This window comes from Drosophila simulans, unplaced genomic scaffold, assembly GCF_016746395.2.
Source record: "Drosophila simulans strain w501 unplaced genomic scaffold, Prin_Dsim_3.1 Segkk87_quiver_pilon, whole genome shotgun sequence".
In the NCBI taxonomy this organism is placed as follows: Eukaryota; Metazoa; Arthropoda; class Insecta; order Diptera; family Drosophilidae; genus Drosophila; species Drosophila simulans.
Window position 1 is genome coordinate 175,251 of NW_025416883.1, and position 21,897 is coordinate 197,147.

General features: G+C 39.4%; 1 protein-coding gene across 3 annotated transcripts in view; it reads right to left on the reverse strand.

Annotated features, from left to right (window-relative positions):
* Nucleotides 1-21,897, reverse strand: part of LOC27206972 (dnaJ homolog subfamily C member 16) — a 156,976-nt gene that overhangs the window by 13,402 nt on the left and 121,677 nt on the right. For 2 of the 3 annotated variants that reach the window (XM_039298321.2, XM_039298323.1), the window contains one exon: nucleotides 12,249-12,631. The exons of the other annotated variant lie outside the window; for it this stretch is intronic. In XM_039298321.2, the coding sequence (XP_039154255.1) occupies nucleotides 12,249-12,631 (383 nt within the window). The remainder of the gene's footprint in view (nucleotides 1-12,248; nucleotides 12,632-21,897) is intronic. 3 annotated transcript variants of the gene reach the window in all.

The following is a 21,897-nucleotide window of genomic DNA, read 5'->3' on the forward strand; positions in this document are numbered from 1 at the left end:
GTGGGCAGAAAATATGGAATGCGTGTGTATGTGTTTGCTTATTTATCTTTTGTTTTTGTTTTTTTATTTTTTATTTTTATATTTTTTTTTATTTTTGCATGCAATAAATTTTAGCTCACCGCGGTTATTTTGCTTTGAGAACAGTGTACCAGAAAGGAACAGTAAATAGGAAAATTTTCCTTTCAGAAGATCTCTAGGAACTGGGTTGAAAATATAGTATTAATAATAATATCAATAATAATAATAAAATAATAATAATAATATAATAATAATAATGTAATAATAATAATATAATAATAATAATATAATAATAATAATATAATACTAATAATATAATAATAAAAATATAATAATAATAATAATATTGTAATAATAATATAATAATAATAATATACTTAAATTTTTTTTTTTTTTTTGGTATACTTATGTTTTATTATGGGTGGATGCCTGAATTTCAAATTGCTGATGTTTTTTCCAGTGTACTTTCCAGGTTCTTGTAGTCTCTCTGCCTCCTCTTCGGTTGTTTCAGCTTCAGCTTCTTCGTCGTCAACGTGTTCTTATTCCTGTTCTTTTTGGCGGGCTGCTGCTGCTGCTACGGCTGTGCTGTTGTTGTTCTTTTTTTTTCCTTCTTGTCTGCACTTTGGTTCACGCAGCCGTTCTCTGCCGTTCGTCGTCTTTACCTCTGCCGTTACGTTTTGGGTTGCACTGTTAACTGTTATCCGTGTTGCTCTTCTGTAGTTCCGTTATTCTCGGCGTTCTACTTCTACTTTTCCTTCTCCTTTTCGATGAAATTGCTGTTCTTCGTTTTGCATTTATTTAACATAGAATTGTTGCGGTCACTCCTCCTGGCTGGGTGAATGTTGTCCTTTTTGCCTGGGCTACTGGGGAATCCACGTCAGCACTCCAAAGAAGGTTTTCTGCGGGCTGGCCTGACAGAAACTGTGATCCACCAATGGGCAATGCTATGCCGATAAGTATTTTCCTCTTCCGGAAAATCTGTTTTTTTCTCAAACAATTTTATTTTATAGCCGACCGTGAATTTTGTTTGTTAATAACTCGCGGGAGTTTCTTCGGCACAATTTAACCAACGAATATTTTTTAGCAAAATTTTGATTTTGCTCCGCGACTTAGAATTTTGTCTTTCGTTCGCGTTTATTCGCTGGTCCCTGTTCGGGCGCCAGTTAATAATTACAGTTATCGATTTGATTTTGAAGATCGCAAGCGACCGTTTATTGCAATTTATCATTTGAAACTAAATCTAGCGTACAAAATGTTTCCCTAAGTCCCTAGCAATCAAGTGAAGTCGTCGGCAGCGGCGCAGCAGGCGTCGGCCGCGGCGCAGCGCAGAAGTGTCGATGTCGCGCTTAACCGTTCGTTGGCGTTGATGGCAGCGGAGACTATGTGGAACCACAAGATGTTAGAGAATCAATTGCAGGGCAATAACTTATACAAGAGAGAATGCTGTAGTCGAGGGTTCGTCCATTATCAGATACCAGTTACTCAGGTGGTGGAAAAGCGAACTCGTAATTTCATCATTTTTCAGGGATATCGATAGATGTTGGGGAATAAAATGAGAAAGTTTTTTGGCATATCGATTGAAATCTACAAGGCTAATAAAAGTATGAAAAAAGATCATCATCTTTTTTTCAAAAGCGTGGGCGTGGCAGTTTTGGTCGGCACGTAGGCGTAAGAGTGGGCGTAACAATTAGTTTTTTGGCAAATCGATAGAAAGTTACAAAAATCCAAAAATATTAGAGCAATATTTTAAAAGTGTGAGCGTGGCAGTTTTGTGCAGAATGTGGGCGGTAGAGTGCGCACGGCAGCATCAGAAAGCGAATTGACCCTGGGTCTAGGTCTTTGAAATCTATATCCTTAATCTCAAATTTATAACTCCAATAGTTCTTGAGATCGTTGTGTTTTTATGGAGAGCCGGACATGGACAGATCGTGACCTGATTAAATTGATATATTCTTTATAGGGTTGGAAACATTTCCTTCTGTTACACACGTTTTAGGGAATTTAGTATACCATTTTGGGTGTTTAAGAACTAGAAAAACAGACAAGTAGAATATGGTGTAAACTAAGATTAAGCAATAAGCCATCAAATATAGCCTTAGTTTAAAGGACATTGAGTGCTACATTACCAGAAGTGCTACGTTGATTTTATATGCTATTTGAACTCCCTTTAAATTTAACCAAGTTTGAATTTAAAGATTAATTTTATTTTCTTGTTATACTAGATAGAGTAATTTACAAAACTAGACTAACTTAAATAGTACAGCGCTGGCTGCAGGGCTTATGGCTATAGTGGCTTACAATTGTATTATATCTTCATCTAGAATTGAATATTTGGCTTAATCGTAAGTTAAGTTTTGTTGTTATTCTTTTGTATGTTATCGGGGTCGCGATTGCTAAGGTTTAGAGGGTTAGTGTTGTTAACCATGACTTATTTGGTTTGTAGGAGGGACGGATATGAGTTTAGTATATGGCTTTTTGAAATTACTGCAGTGTATAATGTTTTTTTTTTGTTTTATCGTAAGTTCAGCTTTAAGATGTCCTTTAATGACTGTGCTATTTATGTTTGGAGTAAAGATACTCGTAGTGGCCTATTTCTTGCTGATCCGTTTCCATTCATTCCTACATGTCCAGGAATCCACATTATTTTAATTTTAGGGGCATGTTGAGTTATTAGTGATCAAATTCAGTTTAGGTAAATATTTGAATTTTGAATTGAGTCTATTAATGATAGCGACTCGGAAGAGACTGGTTCTGTGGTTTAAAATAATATTTGTGTGTTCGAACAGTTTTCGTCATGATTCTGAGATGATTCTTAATTTCTATGGTTTCGGAGTGATGTGTCTATTAGATTGCAGAGGACCTTGGGTGGCTTGTAATTATGAAGTTTGGCTATTTTTAGAGTAGATTAAGTCATAGGCTAAGTTTAATTGTATGATCTATTTGGTGGTGGTTTCTTTTAAGACTTTTACGCTGTACGAACTTTTAAATTGGTGTGATTTTGGAAAAGGTTAGGTTTTGAGATAGTTTGTCTGTATTATTTCTATTTGGTTCATAGAGTAAGATATTAATTGGAGTAGAGGCTCCAAGGGCTAGACGGATTGCCGAGTTGTATGGTGTTTTTAATTAGCTTGAAATGGTTTCGGGAGCATTGCCGTATAGAATCAGACTATATTTTAAATTTGCTATGACCGTTTCCTTCACGAGATTAATTAGTCTATATGTGTTGCTATTCAATTTAAGACTGTATAGGGATTAGTATTACGGTACTCCATTCAATAGGAGTAATGTGTTAAATATATGCGGACGGGCAATTGCTTTCCTATTAATAAAAAGTTTTTTTATGTTGTGGATTATTTTTGGTATTGTTTTTCATTACTGCAGTTATGGGATTGCACACCTACTCGATCGAAGACTCTTGAAAAATCAAGAGTAAATTGATATGACAATCCAAAATTTATACAAAAGGGAAAAAACATCCTGGGAACAAACTTTGAAATAAACTAAGTCTATCTCATGCAACCAACTGTTTTAATCTTCTTTACTGCTGCCATAATCCAGCATGTTATTAGCCCAGGACGCGCGAAAAAATACAAAACGCATAAAAAGAGAAAGGGGGACGAAACAGTTTTTTCTTGTGTGCAGCGCAGTAACGAGTAAATTAGACAATGAGTTCTGTGGGAACCAGCAGCACGATGCTGAGCGAAGATCGATGGCCAACTCTCTCTATCTCTCGCGCTCGCGCTTTCGCTCTACGACTTTATTCTCTTGTTATACATAATTACTTCTTAGTTCAGTTTAGTTTTGACTTTGGCGATGGAAGCAAGCACACCGAAGTGAATAATAAATAAGTTGATAATCCGAATCGTGTGTTGTTTACTAAAGAACGGGTTGTTACAAGTTCCGAAGTTCAAGAAGTTGGATGATTCCAACAATGATACATGGAGCGTGCTGATGCGTAGTGTGTCATGTGTCATGACTTTTGGGATGTGGTCTCAGCGTCCGTCAGGCCAGAGGATGAAGCCGGTCCGCCATTCAAGACGTGGAAAAGTCAAAAGGACAAGGATATGTCTGGCTGTTTTTGCTCGTAAGTGCATCGCAAATTATATTTATCAATGATTGAATAACTGCAAAAGATATGTGGAGAGAGCTAGAAAGCTACATCGACAAACGGGTACCGTACGCAAAATTAAATTGTTTAAGCAGCTATTAAACAAATGTATAACAGAGGGAGAAAATGCTCAGATGCATGTGATGGAGTTTTCAGCTATAGTGGACACGCTATCTGAAATATTAATCTTACTGCAGGAGGAGCTGATTGTCATAATGTTATTGCAATTCTACCAGGTTCCTACGAAAAATTTGTTGTTGCATTGGAGGCGCGGTAGCGATCAAAAATAGAGCTCTCAGGCCTTTGCGGCATATTCGGTAAGCAAAAAGGGTAGAGAGAACGAGAATAAAAAAACGACAGAGCGTCGTGATTTCATTTTTTAAATGCGGTGAACAAGGCCACTTAGCAGGATTGCACACAAAAAAAAAAAGAAACAGCGAATATCCAAATAACGGTGCCAAAACGGCAGGCAAAAGCGATGAATATGACAAAAAAAAAAAAAAAAATAACCGTTCATTAGTTGGATTATTGTGAGGCCCAATGTTAAGCGACAAATTTTGGTGTATCGTGAGTGGCGCAACATCGCACATGTATGCGTGTATATAACCAATACAACGAGAGCATTGACTTAGCGGGAAAAATATACATGCAATATGGCCGCGGTACAGTGCACTATTGGGCATTTGGCCTGTATTTTTTACAAAAATTAATAACTCCTAAACCTCCGGAGATATTTGGATGCATTTTTTTTATGTGTTACACATGCCTCCAGGAAAATTTTGGAAAAGTGGGCGTGTCCCCAACTCCGCCCCAATTTTTTTTTTTTTTTGTATATTATATTTCTAAAGTTAATTTTTAGTTTCAGTATTGTATAAAAATTCATAATCGCCTTCCTCTTCACAATCAGCAGAGTCTGAAGAATCGATATCAGGTTCAAATTCGCAAGCTAAAATTTGAAATTCAAATTTTGAATGACTTCTGGTGGAAGAGATAATCGCTTGTGTTTTCGAACGCGCCTCTTTAAATTTATTGATGATATTATGGGATCCGAAGCATCAATTGCTCTGTGAAAGACATCTGCGAAGCTACTAATGGTTTTTGCCTTGGCTGGGTTCAACAAAAGAATTTTAAGTATGGCTGCAAGATCCCCGTGCAACAGTCGATTTTAACAGCTGTTATTATAACGGTGCACTGTTAAATTAATTTTTGCGTGCTATAAAATAACAGTTTAAAGTATTTTTATTGTATTAATACTAAAACACTTCATATTTGTTGTAGATGGCTATAAAATGTGTGGCTATAAAAAACTTTGCTAAATGTTTTATATGTGGACTGCAATGAAATTTGATATCGGTCAACACGGCTGTAGAAATCGGTTACTCTGTGAATTTTTGCCCGGGAGTTGCTGAGGGTTGTGATAAAAATGGCATCATAATATTAAAAGTAAAAAAGGTTGATGGCTTGTTTCTGTACGAAACGAAGATCATGGAAAAGTTATACATCAGCAGGACATGTCCAGATTTATTTAAATGGCATGACCGGTATGGTCATTTAAATGTGAATGGTTTGCGGGAATTAAAGAATATAGAAATGTTACGAGGTTTGACATTTGATTCCACAGAGGAACTTTTGGATTGCATTGGCTGCATGAAAAATAAATGTCATGTGCAGCCATTTGGGAAATCGCAAACGAGAGCTGGTGAGCTCCTGGAGTTAGTGCATAGTGATGTCTGCGGACCCATGAATAGAGTATTAAACAGAGGCAATAAATACTTTATCACATACTTTACCAAATACTTTATGACCATGATTTGAGCAGTTATATATATATACTATATATACATATACTATATATACATATATACATAGCCGGCACATTTGCAGAGGCCGCTATGAAGCTTTTTAGATGTATTTAGATCCATTAAATAAAGAGCACCGACCAGCTCAAAAAAATATAACTCCGGCAAGCACCGTTATATCTAATTAATTACGCTATCTGAGTCTCTAGGCCAGAAGCCATCCTAATTCATCAATTGGGAATTATCACCTCCGATCTCCGAAAATAAATACATACATCGGCCAACCGGACAGGTTCCTGTGACTGCAGCGCGGGACACCTTGCGGCGCTTACTCTTCATAATTGGCACCCAACTAACAGATTACTAACCCACAATACTACACACAAACTATGTAAGTGAGCTTCTGTTCCAAACTCCAAACTGCATTTACATAGAGCTTTAAATATTTAAAAAATTTGTGCGATTACATAAAAATAATCTGCATTTCCATAACAGTTCAAACGTCTATATGTGTTGTGAATTAAATTTATGTTATTGTTATGAAATTTAAATATTGAATTTTAAATTTTGATTGACTGTTCGTGTTATATTATTGATCAATAAAGATTGATTGAGTTGCAATTTATATTCTATTATGTGAATTTCGTTCCACTTTTGTGCATCATCGGGACACTGTCGCTTCATTTAAACTTGAATTCGCTGCGTTAGCTTCACAGCCCTCTCGAGCTTGTTGTTGTTGCACCACTCCACTTTGCTACTCGATACCGGCGCATGCATTGCTGTGGCAATTTTTTGCCTTTTATATATCTCTTTCACTTTGCTGTGGCAGTTTTTGTCTTTGTATATTTGTTTGCCTTAGTGGGCCCGCTCCCCGCAGGCCCTTCGTCTTATTGTTAGTTAGGTGGGCAGCGGCTCTGCTCACCGAGTCTTCATCCAGTGCCTTCAAAGCGGCTACTCAGCCCCGGCGACCCCCTCGCCATACTGTTTGGGTGCAGTATTCCCATACACAGCCCCCCATGAGCGAGTCATTTCGGCAGTATAGGAATTCCGAAAAGTACACCAGCGACTCAGAGTCCAAAAGCGACGGCACTAGCGACTCAGAGCGACGACTCGACAGAAAACTCTGTACGTAAAAGTATCCCAGCTAACGCATTTATTTCATACAAAATGTCTCTCGAAACAGAACAGATTAAAACTATCATAAGGGCGTTACAACAACAAGCCGCAGAAAGTCAACGCAACGCTGTTTCTGTTTATAGAGGTACATTGTAAGCACACTTCTTGACAATTACCAAGAAAGTGGTGCTTAATTCGCAATCGTATTAGTATCCCAGTGCCTCCATGGGCCTTGACATCCGGGTGAGTCGTAAAGTAAAATGTATATCCTGGTATTTGGAAGTTGTACTTTTCGGTAAGGTGAGTCTCTGAGAGTAGAATAACGTTTGTTTAGTCGACTCTTGAGTTCCTAGTAAACAATGCATCCTCGCCAGTTGGCTGTGTGTTTTTCGCCACAGTTGCTGCATAACTTAATTGAACTGTCGTTTTTATTCTTAGGACAGCTTACAGTACTGTGGTCATCGCTGCAAACGACGCAGATGGATTTTATGGTGCAGTACGCTTTGGTGTGGCCATATTCATGACAGTTGGTGCACGGCACAGGTTGCCTGCGCTTGTGTGGCTCTTCTACGGTTATTCTTGGGTGCAGTAAATACTGTAGCTTATATATAGGATGTACTTCATTTTTGTTGTTTTTCTGACTCGATGGCTCCAGTTCGACTTTAAAGAGTGGCTGCGGCTCTTTGTTCCTGTTGAGAATGTTTATCACCGTTTTGGCGTTGAAGTTCTTCTCCTTTAGTGCCGCGATAATTTCGGATGCTGTCACTGATGACTCTATTCCTTTAATGACAACCTGCAATCCTTTGGCACTTTTCAGCTGGTAGGTATAGTAACTCTTCCCAGCTTCGTCCAGGTACTTCGTCACTGATCGGTGGCTAGACTCATCCTGAGTCTGCACTTTCGTTTCTTGTATGTTACCCTTAGTAAGAGGTATAACATGGTACTTGTTTTCTCCGATAATTGCAGCTAGTTTGTTAATTTGATAATGTCTCACGTATATATATCTTTATATCTTTATAAATCTACTGCCCTTTATCTTCTACTCTTTATCTTCTACTGCCCCTGCTCCTGCACGTCGCAGTCCTGCACTTGAGTCATTGGAGTCGTTGTCGCGATTTATTTTCGGCTGATTACCAGCCTGCTTGTGTCGTGGGCTTAGCTTTCGCTTTATTTGGATGTAGATATCCAGCCCTGTTTAACAAAGTTATTTGTTTTGTTTTGGTTTTTGTCCGCTTCCGCTTTCAAGAGTCGGTGTGAGTGTTCTTGCTCTCGTTGTTGTTGGTACAGCGGAATTGTACACCGCTGTCGGTTTTGAGCATAGAGTTAATGTTGGTGCTGTTGCAGTTGTTGTTGCTAAAGCTACAGTTGCAGTAGATATCGTGATTGCTGTACTGGTAGCTAAAGAACTTGACAACGTTTGGGATGGGGAGAGCTTGAGAGAGACGCTCTCAGTGCGTTCGGGTTCATTTCGTGCAGTCATAAGCATTGGTGATCAAAACCGCGATCGTTTGCATTCTGCAGGTGCTAGGTCATTGACCGGGTGGATGAATTAGCACTCGCGGGCGTCAGACACGACGGTGAAGTATGAATTGAAGTATGCAAAGAGAGTCGGCGCTCGTCTTGCTCTTTTTGCCGCTAATCGATTTGTTCGATGTCTATTTGATTTTTACTTTTACTTTATTATTCCATACACAGAAAATTGTATAGTATAGCAATTTAACATTGCCAATAGCGTCTCTTTCGCTTTCGATTTATTTATTTATTTTATGTTATTAACTATTTACTTCACTAAATCAAGTGATTTTATATGGAGCTCGATGAAAACACGTCAATCTAAAATCTAAATCAAGAGAGAATGCTATAGTCGAGTTCCCGACTATTAAATACCCGTTAATCAGCTAGTGTGAATGCGAAAGCGAAATTTCATAATTTTTCTGGGATATCGATAGATATTGTGGATTAGAGAAGGCTGGTCAAATAGTTTTTTGGCACATCGATAAAAATGTACACGACTAATAATTTAATAATGTTATAAACAAATATCCAACAATTTTTAAAATATGTTGGCGTGGCAGTTTTGGGCGGTTAGGCTTGACAAAAAGTTTTTCGGCACTTCGATAAAAATGTACAAAGTTTATAAGAACATGAAAAAATAATAAAATATTTTGCAAATGTGTGGGTGTGGCACTTTTGGTCGGTTTTTGGGCGTTAGAGTGAGCGTGGCAACATGGGTCAACAAACTTGCGCTGCGTCTATGTCTCTAGAATCTGTATGCTGAATGTCATGACATGGCCAGATCGACTGGATATGGTCGGAAACGCTTCGTTCTGCCAGTTACATACTTTTCAACGAATCTAGTATACCCTTTTACTCTAAGAGTATCGGGTATAATTAAACATATTTTTCACATGCATCTCACCAAGCATAATCTTAATAACCAAAAAAAAAACGCATTTAATATACAACAAACACCCTCACCAATGATATTGATTTTAATGAAATTTAAGGTAATTATTACCTCAGAAATCATATAGATCATAGACGCAAAAACGCATAATTAAGATTCGAATTAAGAAAAGTCTAAAAAGCATTCAATTCATCCATCCAACCACCTACCCCCTCATACAAAATGTGGTACAATATAATACGTTTCTGCGGACTTAACCCAGTGAAACACATTCAAGACATCTTAAGCCAAGAAAATAATGATTCATATTAGCCAGCAACGACATTTCTAACGTCTTTTCATAATTCTTATCTGACCTCTGCGGCGACTGGAACTTGTCAGAGAGGTTTCGAAACAATAAATAAAGAAACAGTTTCGACACGTCTTCTATATCCTCGTCGCACAACTTATTTTTTTGCAAGTCTTCGCCGTTCACCTCTCAAATTTTCCTATCTCGTCTTCCCGTCTTGAAGGCTTTATCATCTCTTCGTTGTCGTTAGTTTAGCTGGGATGGCAATTCCCACAAATCGGCCATTCTACACTGCTGTAAGGCGTCTTAAAATAGTCGAGGAGAGTACGGGCGCGAGTCGCAATGTCAGGACGCAGCCGCGCATCCAGACAGTCGGAACAGAGTCCGAAGGCGAGGCAGTCAGTTTGAACACGCAAGTGAGAGCGGCAGTAAGATGGAACGCGTAAGTGACAACGGCTGTAAGAACGCGCAGCCAGTAAACAAGGAGTACGGGAATAAGAACACGTAGTTAGCCGTTAGAGAAGCGGACGCGAATAATCAGTCAGTGTACACGCTTACTGCAAGCCGCAGTAACTGCAAGTACTGGCTCAGCCGAACAAGGAGGCGATCCACACGGAGAGGAGCCGGCGTGGTAAGAACGGACATTGGTCTTTGGTAGGCAATGATGGTTCTGAGAAGAGCGTTGGCCTAACATAACGGACGATGCACCCTGCCCCATAACATCCTAAGCGACGAGGCGGGACAACGAGGGAATGGTACTTAGGATGGTCTGGTGGCAAGGCCGCAAGGTGTATCGTCCGTTTGGTCAAGTTTAAGTTCTTCCAAGAGGCACATTCGCCGACCAAGGACTCCACTGTCCCTTTTGATAACGCCAGGCGCTTGTCGTCTCTGCCAACGGACCCCGTGCAGACTTGAATAATACCTAGTATGTTATGGTGGTGGGGCCACAAGGTGTATCGTCCGTGAGGTTGAACCAAAGATCTTTACAGAAACACCTATGCCAACTAAAGACTGGTTTCGCCACTGGCAGTGATCAACCTCGAACTGCTTTTCCTGATGCTCACTGACTGATCCTTCACTGTTCTTAAAATACCTGTTTACGTTTTTTATATAGAGATTGAATATGTATATACTATATATACTATATATAATATATCACTTACACTCGAATGGTCGAATAAACTTTATTTAAAATTCAAATTAAAAACAAAAGGATATCAAAGTTAAATTTATAAAATTAATTTGACTTGAAATTAAAAAATATTCTCGAAAATGCCTATAAAAAAAAGAGCACAATCATAAAATTATTCACCTAAATTTTCCCCGTCCATCAGTCGTATTAAAATCATTAATATTGCTGGTGCGATATTTAATTAATTATAAATATTTATGAAAATATTGAGTTCAAAGTAAGGGCTGTTGTCTATGATCTAAGAAGTATAAATTGAGTACCTCATTACTCATTAAAATCAAACACCTTACATCTTACTCTACCTTAATAATAACAAGAGAGAATGGTATAGTCGAGTTCCCTGACTATCAGATAGCCTTTACTGAGCTAGAGGATATGCGAACGAGAATTTTTATCATCTTCTGGGATATCGATAGATATTTGTGAATAAAATGAGACAAAATTTAAACATATTTTAAAACTGTGGGCGTGACCGTTTTGCACGGTTTGTGGGCGTTAGAGTGAGCGTTTTTTGGCATATCGATAGAAATCTACAAATCTTATACAAAAATCAAATCAAAACATTTTCAGAAGTGTGGGCGTGGCAGTATTTGGCTGGGGTAGGAAGTGTTAAATAGTTTGCTTAAATATCGGCGCCTACTGCACTTGAAAAATCAATGTTTCTGTGATGCACTGACAAATCGCAAGCTTCTAAATCCTTTGAGATGACTACGTACAAATTTAATCCGCTATTAGCCTACAAATGCATGTTTTTTTTTTGATTGCTTGCTAAAAAATAAAAACCTCATGCCCATGCCTAAGTTCAATTCTTGAGTCGGCAAAACAAAACAAGCACCCCAGCACCGACACAGCACGGCAATGAGAAATTCCTATTATTACCCTGTATTAAAATACATGGGAGTAAAATAATAATAATACTAAATCATTTAAATCGCCCGATTTTTATAGCAAATAGGCAAAGCTGTATTAAACCATTTAAGAAGCTCCATATTTCCTATAAAATAGTGTTTCACGTTTTAAACTATAATATTGTTAATACCCGACACCGACCGTGTCATAAAAGCAATCTGGAATTTGGTCTTAAATTATGAACTTAATCTGCTTATGAATATGGAAGTGTTATTGTAAATACTATTGCTATCAGCAACTTTTGTTTAAATTATAAATTGAACCTGCCTTGTATATGGAGCTTTTTAACTTAGTATCGTATGTATGTTAGCTGATATTCCCAACTAACGATTTCTTAATGTCTTTTAAACTGGTTAGTTTCCCGGCTTATTATCGCGTAAAAGATGTTATTCAAGCTTTTAAAAACTTACCTTTGTTCCCAAAGCAGACTCTGGGTGCTTTGCATGATACATACAAAAATATTTCCGGTGGCCATTGAGTGCCAGAACAGTACCAACGCAATTTCGGGGATTGACTTGCAAATGTCGATTTTTACTTAAGGATAAACGAAGAATTTCCGAAAACCACGGCAATCCTTTTTCAATTACCATATGCCCGAACAATAATGTTTTGGATTTCCTGTATGGCCAAACTGCCTTGTGAAAGTACGGAATAAGTTTATGCCGACTTTGACAATCATTGATAAGAAGTAAGGTTCGGAATCCGGGCTTAAGTAGGCGAACCATCCCATTATATTTTTCAGCTCTCAGTTCATATAATTTTAGTTCCGGAATAAAATTGATGTGGCGCTGATCTAAAATTGAGAATGTGAGTTTTGTGTAAGAGCTCAGAAAAACTTGTAATCTAATCAGCCTTTATGACAGGTGGTTACTCAAAGGAGCACCAGCAGTTCCAAAAAAGGCTGTACTATTGCTGAAATAACCAGCATTACATTAACTACAATACAGATTAGTAAACTGCAACCAATGAGACTTCTTAAAATTTCAGAGCAAATTTATCAACACTACGACTAAGAAGGAACACAGTAACCCAATATTCAAGACAAGTTAATAATTTGAAAAAACAAAACAAGATAGAATGCTATATTCGAGTTCTATTAATACCCGTTACTCAGCTAGTGGAAATGTGATCTCGATATTGGTGAATAAAAAAAGAAGAAATAAGAAAAAAATTAAAATTGTTCAAAAGTGTGGGCGTGGCAGTTTGTTGCGGTTTCTGTTCGTAAGGGTAGGCTTTCCGAAAGTTTTTTGGCAGATCGATAGATATTTACAAGACTAATAAAAATATCAAAAAAAAAATCACAACATTTCGCAAAAGTGTGGGCGTGGCAAAAAATTTACAAAACTTAACAATAATCAAGAGAGAATGCTTTAGTCCTGTTCCCCGTCTATCAGATACCCGTTTCTCAGCTGGTGTGAATGGGAAGAGGACATTTCATTATTTTTCTGGCGCATTGATAGATATTAGGGATTTAAATGAGAAAAAATTTAAAAATTGTGCCAAAGTGTGGGCGTGACCGGTTTTACGGCTTTTGGGCGTTAAAGTGGGCGTGTCAAAAAGTGTTTTTGCAAACTAATAGAAATGTACAAGACTACTAAAATTATTATTATCTTTCGTGAACCTCCATAGTGAACAGACGTGTTTTCATCGAGCTCCGTATAAAATCACTTGATTTAGTGAAGTAAATAGTTAATAACATAAAATAAATAAATAAATCGAAAGCGAAAGAGATGCTATTGGCAATGTTAAATTGCTATACTATACAATTTTCTGTGTATGGAATAATAAAGTAAAAGTAAAAATCAAATAGACATCGAACAAATCGATCAGCGGCAAAAAGAGCAAGACGAGCGCCGACTCTCTTTGCATACTTCAATTCATACTTCACCGTCGTGTCTGACGCACGCGAGTGCTAATTCATCCACCCGGTCAATGACCTAGCACCTGCAGAACGCAAACGATCGCGGTTTTGATCACCAATGCTGCAACTGTAGCTTTAGCAACAACAACTGCAACAACACCAACATCAATACTATGCTCAAAACCGACAGCGGTGTACAATTCCGCTGTACCAACAACAACGAGAGCAAGAGCACTCACACCGACTCTTAAAAGCGGAAGCGGACAAAAACCAAAACAAAACAAATAACTTTGTTAAACAGGGCTGGATCGCTACATCCAAATAAAGCGAAAGCTAAGCCCACGACACAAGCAGGCTGGTAATCAGCCGAAAATAAATCGCGACAACGACTCCAATGACTCAAGTGCAGGACTGCGACGTGCAGGAGCAGGGGCAGTAGAAGATAAAGAGTAGAAGATAAAGGGCAGTAGATTTATAAAGATATAAAGATATATATACGTGAGACATTATCAAATTAACAAACTAGCTGCAATTATCGGAGAAAACAAGTACCATGTTATACCTCTTACTAAGGGTAACATACAAGAAACGAAAGTGCAGACTCAGGATGAGTCTAGCCACCGATCAGTGACGAAGTACCTGGACGAAGCTGGGAAGAGTTACTATACCTACCAGCTGAAAAGTGCCAAAGGATTGCAGGTTGTCATTAAAGGAATAGAGTCATCAGTGACAGCATCCGAATTTATCGCGGCGGAGAAGAACTTCAACGCCAAAACGGTGATAAACATTCTCAACAGGAACAAAGAGCCGCAGCCACTCTTTAAAGTCGAACTGGAGCCATCGAGTCAGAAAAACAACAAAAATGAAGTACATCCTATATATAAGCTACAGTATTTACTGCACCGAAGAATAACCGTAGAAGAGCCACACAAGCGCAAGCAACCTGTGCCGTGCACCAACTGTCAAGAATATGGCCACACCAAAGCGTACTGCACCATAAAATCCATCTGCGTCGTTTGCAGCGATGCCCACAGTACTGTAAACTGTCATAAAGATATAAACGACAGTTCAATTAAGTTATGCAGCAACTGTGGCGAAAAACACACAGCCAACTGGCGAGGATGCATTTTTTACTAGGAACTCAAGAGTCGCCTAAACAAACGAGTGGATTCAGCTCGAGATCATATCACACCAACAACTCACAAAGTAATGGAACCGACTATAACTAACATCCCTTCGTCTTTGCAAGTGTACTCAAATCAGGGATCCAAGTACCGACAGCAGTCACCTCCAGCGTCCAGCATAAAATTAACCAAATAAACACAAATAGACAAATAAACACACAGAACATGCAACAGCAGCCTATGGTCTTTGAAGCGATTATGCTCTCGATGCAGCAAAGCATGAAAGACTTCATGACCTTCATTGAAGAAACTATGCAAGAGCTTATGAGGAACCAAAACATCCTTATTCAAATGCTCGTTTCTTCTAAAACACGATAATGACTCTCTTAATAATAGCTACCTGGAACGCTAATGGCGTGTCGCGGCACAAGCTAGAACTTGCTCAGTTCTTAGCAGACAGAAACATTGACGTTATGCTACTTTCAGAGATTCACCTTACCTTAAGTACAACTTCCAAATACCAGGACATAAAATTTTACTTTACGAATCACCCCGATGGCAAGGCCCATGGAGGCACTGGGATACTAATACGATTTCGAAATAAGCACCACTTTCTTGGTAATTGGCAAGAAGACTGCTTACGATGTACCACTATAAACCTCCAACTGGGGAGGTACAAAAAATATGTTTGTTCCCATACCGGCTTTTCTAGCCCCCTGGAAACCGAGCAAGACATTGATCAGCTTGCTGGTGATATAGAATCAATACTTGTCGCAGCAGCAAAAGCGTCAACTCCACAAGACAACCATTTATGTAGTATACAGTTTAACAAGACGAGTAGAGATATTGAGCAGCTTGTGCTTGAAAAACGACGACATCGAAGGGAGTGGCAGGAGCACAGATCACCTAACGCAAAGAGTAAATTAAAAGCAGCTTCTCGCTGACTTACCAAAGCGCTTAAGAAAGAAGAAGCGGACGCACAACTAAGGTATATCGAGAATCTCACTCCCACAAGCACAAAGAACTCGTTGTGGAAAGACTACAGGAACCTACAGGCACCAACAGAAACGGTTGTACCTCTCCGTAACTCTACCGGAAACTGAAACAGTGACACGGACAGAGCAAGAGTCTTCGCTGATCATCTTAAAAAAAGTATTTCAACCAAACCCAGCCAATAACTCTTTTACTCTCCCGCCTTTAACTGCATCTGACTTAGCACCACAAGATGCTGTAGAATTTCGACCAAGCGAGATAACGAAAGTCATTTAAAAGCAACTGAAGACTGGAAAATCGCGTGGCTACGACATAATAACCCCGAAAATTATAATCGAGCTCCGAATGTGTGCAGTTCTACGAATCTGCTTGCTCTTCAACGCAATTACTAAAATTGGATACTTCCCTCAAAAGTGGAAGAAATCAATTATAATTATAATCCCTAAGCCTGGGAAAGACAAAACACAAAAACATTTCAACAAATTTTAAAGAACACTTAAGAAAAAATGTTAGAAACACATAATGAAAGTCGTAAGGAAAAAGATTATTATTAAAATTGCTAGTAGTTCATCAAAAGAAACACGGAGAAAGAAATAAACTAAAAACAATATATAAGAAAGAGGATGTTAAGGAAAACCTACCTAACAAAATATGAATCAATAGTAGAAACAGAATTACTTACAAAGACAATACCATATGAAGTTTTAACAAATATTATATTTCTTTTAAAATTACAGAAAATGCATTACTTATTACTTTTAACACCATTCGTAATGATAACCACTTCAGAAATAATTGATTACTCCAATCACGAATTTTACCTGTTCAAAGACAAAAGGGATGTTCTTACTTATGAATCATTTGCCGACTTATTCCGCGTAATTAATGTAAGTTTTTATAAAGAAATAATCACAGCTGCAATCAACTAGATCGGCCGCCATGCCAGTAGGTAGATCACAAGGGGATCAACGCGCCACCAACGGTGGTACGCGCCGTAATTGTGACACACTACTGGAAGTGCCACTTCACTCTCCACGCGAGGGCGGCTGGAAACAGGCTCTTAGTTAGGTCATGTCTCTGCTAAGAGTGCTGGCTAATCGTAGTTGGGTTGGAGCTGGTAACTTTCAAAAATTTGCACATCTCCGGGCCGGACTAAGGTGTCATTCTTACCGTGCCGAGAGTCTGCCAGGCTGGGGGCACGGAAAACAACTAGCCCAGTCGCTAACGGAGAGTCCGGGCAATTGGCTTCCGCCTGGTCTAGTTAGCCTTACCCGGGTACTGCGGATCTCTGCCCGGGTGGACAGTTTATTTCTCTGGAACTCGTGAGAACTATGAACAATAGACCTAAAAATATCAAAATACCGCAGGCCTTGGCTGCGGGAAATGTCGTAAGACAATTTGAGGACCGTCTCCAAAAAATGCTCCAAATCGCACAAGCACGCCCAGTTGCGGGAGGGAAAATTCGGGCAGCCACACCGAGTCACTCCAAAGCCGGCCAAGCGGGACGGGCAAAAACCAATTACCGCAACTTGGTCAGCCTGGGGCCCGGGATGACCCTAACCGTAAGGGGCAGAGCGCAGCCAGAACGAATTGGTATACCTTCAGCAGGGCAGGAGGAGACAAGACAACAAAGTGGATCATGGAATTAATCAAAAAACAGAATGACTTGGACACTGAGAACTGGCGTCTCATATCAAGGAAGAATGAGGGTGGTGGCTCGCTCCTCAGCCTTGGCATTGATGACAACTCATGCGCCAAGATTATCTCTAGTGACCACAAGCTGAGCTTCAGGTTTGCAGACATCTCAGTTTGTGGTTTAAAGAAGGCCAAAGCGATCAAATCCGGCACGAGACAGGTCGAGACCCCTCGAAATCTACCAGTCTCCGCGGAGTAGGAGAAGCCCAATAAGCTCTCCGAATCCAGCGAGAATCTGGCGGATGATGAGGATCTTGATGCGACTATCATCGAGATGGGGGATCAGACCCCGATATCCTCTCAGGAGCTAGGCATGGAACTAGACCTGCTGAGTAAGGAAGAAGCGGTACCGGCGGATGGTGATCTGGGCATCTCCAGATCAGTAACGCCGACGATGGAGCCGATCATCTAATAGTCGGAAGTACAGGGATAGCTCAGGTGAACATCCATCGCGCCAAGGCAGCCTCGGCCGTGCTGGCAAGGATGTTCACCAAACAACATCTTGGGCTAGCCCTGGTACAGGAACCCTGGTATAACCAGGGAATAAAAGGACTGTACGTGAATAACGCCAAGGTAATTTGCAAAGCAAAATCAATAGTAACAACGGAGAGATTACGATGGGCAATTGGGTCATTACAGACCTACAAATCTCCTGGTCCAGATGGCATTCAGCCAATCCTGCTTCAGATCGCAGTACCGATCAGGAAAATACTGGTCAGCAGCCTAGATTTAGGACACATACCTACTGTTTGGAGTATAGCAAAAATGGTCTTCATTCCGAAAGCTGGAAAGAAAGACATCACTGATCCAAAGTCGTTCAGACCCATCAGCTTGACAGTCGTCCACAGTATCTACCACAAGGGGTTTCCCCCAAGGGGTATTGTCATTATAGCCAGAGGTAAATATGAGGAAACACTCTGCGATATCATTCAACTGGGCCTAAATATGACCAGCGAATGGTGCAAGGAAGTAGGCCTGAGCCTAAATCGTAGCAAAACTATTATTGTCCCTTTCACAAATGGGTACAAGCTACAGAGAATGAAGGCAATAACCCTGTCAGAATGTCGCATAGAGGCCAGCAAAGAAGTTAAGTATCTTGGGATAACCCTCGAATCCAAACTTCGCTTCAAAACTCACGTCGATAACACAATTTATAAGTGCACTAGAGCACGAATTTACATAATTGGAGTTGTGGCCAATTTCGTAGCAATATGATGAACTAAAATAATAATTAAAAATTCACGCACTGACTATTATAATTTTAAAGGTTTTTAAATTCGTGATTTGTGTATATGTAATTATGTGTAATACCACGGGGAGGCCATAACAATTTTAATGGGGTCCTATATTTATTAGGCCTGCGAGTCGACTTGAAATATTTTAATGTTTAACATTAAAACATTTCCATGTTCCCCAATTAAGTTATTTTTCTAACTATTTTTTTTTTTTTTACGTCCATTTTTCAGTCGCTAATTATTTAAATATTGCTAATTTTTTTATTTATGAGATAGAATGCTGAGCATAGATTGCTTTTTTTGTCTATCAGCTATCATCACAATCCACTTGCAATGCATTGCAATGCTTAAAAAGTAAAACTTTTATAGAATAGACAAAAAAAAAAAAAATCTTAATATAATGCGCATTTTAAATAATAAAAGTGGTTCATTTACATACATCATATTAAGTCAAATGACTTAATAAGTATACTAAATAATTAAAGCAAATACAAAGGAAATTATTATAACTACTGTAATTTGAAACATAAATTTTCCAAAAAGAAGACATATTGAGAAATAAATATTTCATAAAAATTAATAAAATAAATAAAAAATTTAAAACTGTTTAATGCTAAAGTCATATCTGGAGGCACGAAGTGCGGACACAAGCACTCAACAATCATTGCCTTATCAATTTTTCTCACGTGGCAAGCTGAATACACTAATGACAAGTATTCTAATATAAAGTAATTTTCGAAATTTAGTTTGTGATGTACATAGATTCGGCTATTACTATTTCTAATCTTTATTTAAATAAAAATAACGTTAAGTCAATGCAAAATAAGAAATTTTCACATGATGCCAATTGATAAAAAAATATATAGATTTAAAGTCTAAGAACTTCTAAGGTGTAGGCATATTTTGTCAAATTTATAATGCGTGAGCATACGTGTGCACACATACAGTTGTCTGCTATCACTGTATGCGTAGAAAATAGCTGTTTCCTGTAGCGCTCTCCGCTCTTTCTCTCTCGAACAAAATCTCAAGAGAGCCTGGGGCCACCTCTAGAGCCACGGCCAAAAAATAGCGTGCCAAAAAATCGTATGGCGTTACGCATCTTGTTATTCTAGTATCTTTGGTCAGACCCATACTAACCTATGGGGTAATAGCCTGGGGTGATAGAGCACGCCTTAGCACCACTAAGGTGCAACTTCATAAGCTGCAAAGAATGGCCTGCATATGCATGACAGGAGCAATGCGTACCTGTCCCACTGCAGACCTAGAAGTACTAATGCAGGTAACGCCGCTTCATATCGTCATTGAAATGAAACGGAAAGCCACCCTAATAAGAATTGAGGGAGCAAGAAATGACTGCAACCTCACAAGAAAGGATGCTGAAAGCCTAAAAAGGGATATCCCTTTGCTGATGCAACCAAGGGATGATATGCCAGCTGAGCACAGGTTCGCTCAGAACTTCAGCACTCATCTCAGTAATAAAAACAGTTGGACAACCCTGGGGAAAGTACACCCTATGAAACCACAAACAATAAAGTGGTATACAGACGGATCCCTCACCGACGAGGGAAGTGGGCTGGGGGTCGTAGGCCCCGGTTAAAATACAACGAATCAATGGCCAGATACACCAGCATTTTTCAAGCTGAAGTCTGTGCTATTGGACGCTGTGCGGAGTTTAATCTGCAAAGGAACTATCGTGGCAAGGACATTGCTATACTGTCTGATAGTCAAGCAGCCATAAAGGCGCTCAGCAAAGCTAAGATAACATCTAAGCTAGTAAATGAAGTGAGGACAGCCCTAGACAAACTGGAAGCTGCCAACAAACTCACAATAAGGTGGGTCCCGGGACACAACAACATCCCGGGAAACTTAGCCAGGAAAGGGGCAGAGAAAACACCGTGCGCATTTTGACTGGCCTTCTTACGGGGCACTGCCGACTTCGTAGTCATTTGCATAAGATCGGCATTGAAGACAGTGAACTCTGTCGCTTCTGGTGCATGGAGGAGGAGAGCTCGGCACATATCATATGTGACTGTATGGCGCTTTCCATCAGGAGGAACAGACTCCTGGGCATGTATGAAGTCCCACGGGAAACAATTGCAGCCCTGAACCCCAATAAAATTCTGGCATTCATACAGTGTATTGGACTTCAGGGGGATCTTTGAGTCATGAAGGGGTAGTACAATAGATCAGAATGGGTCGCAGTAGACATAGAAACCCACTTAATAATAATAATAATAATAAGCTTGGGAAAGACAAAACACAGCCATCATCACACAGGCCAATAAGCTTACTTACATGTCTGTCCAAGTTATTTGAAAAATCAAAACACACAACACACTCCCATCGCACCAATTTGGCACCAATTTCGGGCAAAACATGGAGCCATTGAACAGGTTAACCGCATCACAGCATAAATTCGCACTGCCTTTGAACATCATTAATATTACACAGCTCTATTCCTAGACGTTGCACAAGCATTCGATAGAGTATGGCTGGATGGACTTATGTTTAAAATAACCAAACTGCAGCCTCAAAACATACATAAGCTTCTAAAGTCTTACCTATATAGTGCCTCAAGGAAGTGTTCTGGGCCCAATTCTATACACCCTATACACGGCGGACTCCCAACAAACTACCAGCTAACGATATCCACATTCGCTGATGACACTGCAATACTAAGTCGATCCAGATGCCCAGTAAAAGCTATGATGCAACTAGCACGCCATCAAACTTGTGTTGAACAATGGCTTGCAAATTTGCGCATACGAGTAAACGAAGAAAAGTGCAAACAGGTAACATTTACCCTAAGCAAACAAATTTTCCCAACCTTGGTAATGAACCACACGCGCATTCCACAAGCGGATAACGTAACATACTTAGGTATAAATCTGGACAAGCGGCTCACCTGGAGGAAACACATAGAGGCAAAGGCGACGCCCCTCATACTAAAAGCAAGGGATCTACACTGGCTTATAAACGTTCGCCCTCCCCTACGCTTGGAGTTCAAAGTCCTCTTATATAACTCCGTTTTAAAACCCATATGGACCTATGGCTCCGAGCTATGGGGCAACGCATCGAGAAGCAACATCGACATAGTACAGCGAGCACAGTCTAGGTTTCTGAGAATCATTACTGGAACGAGAATATACAC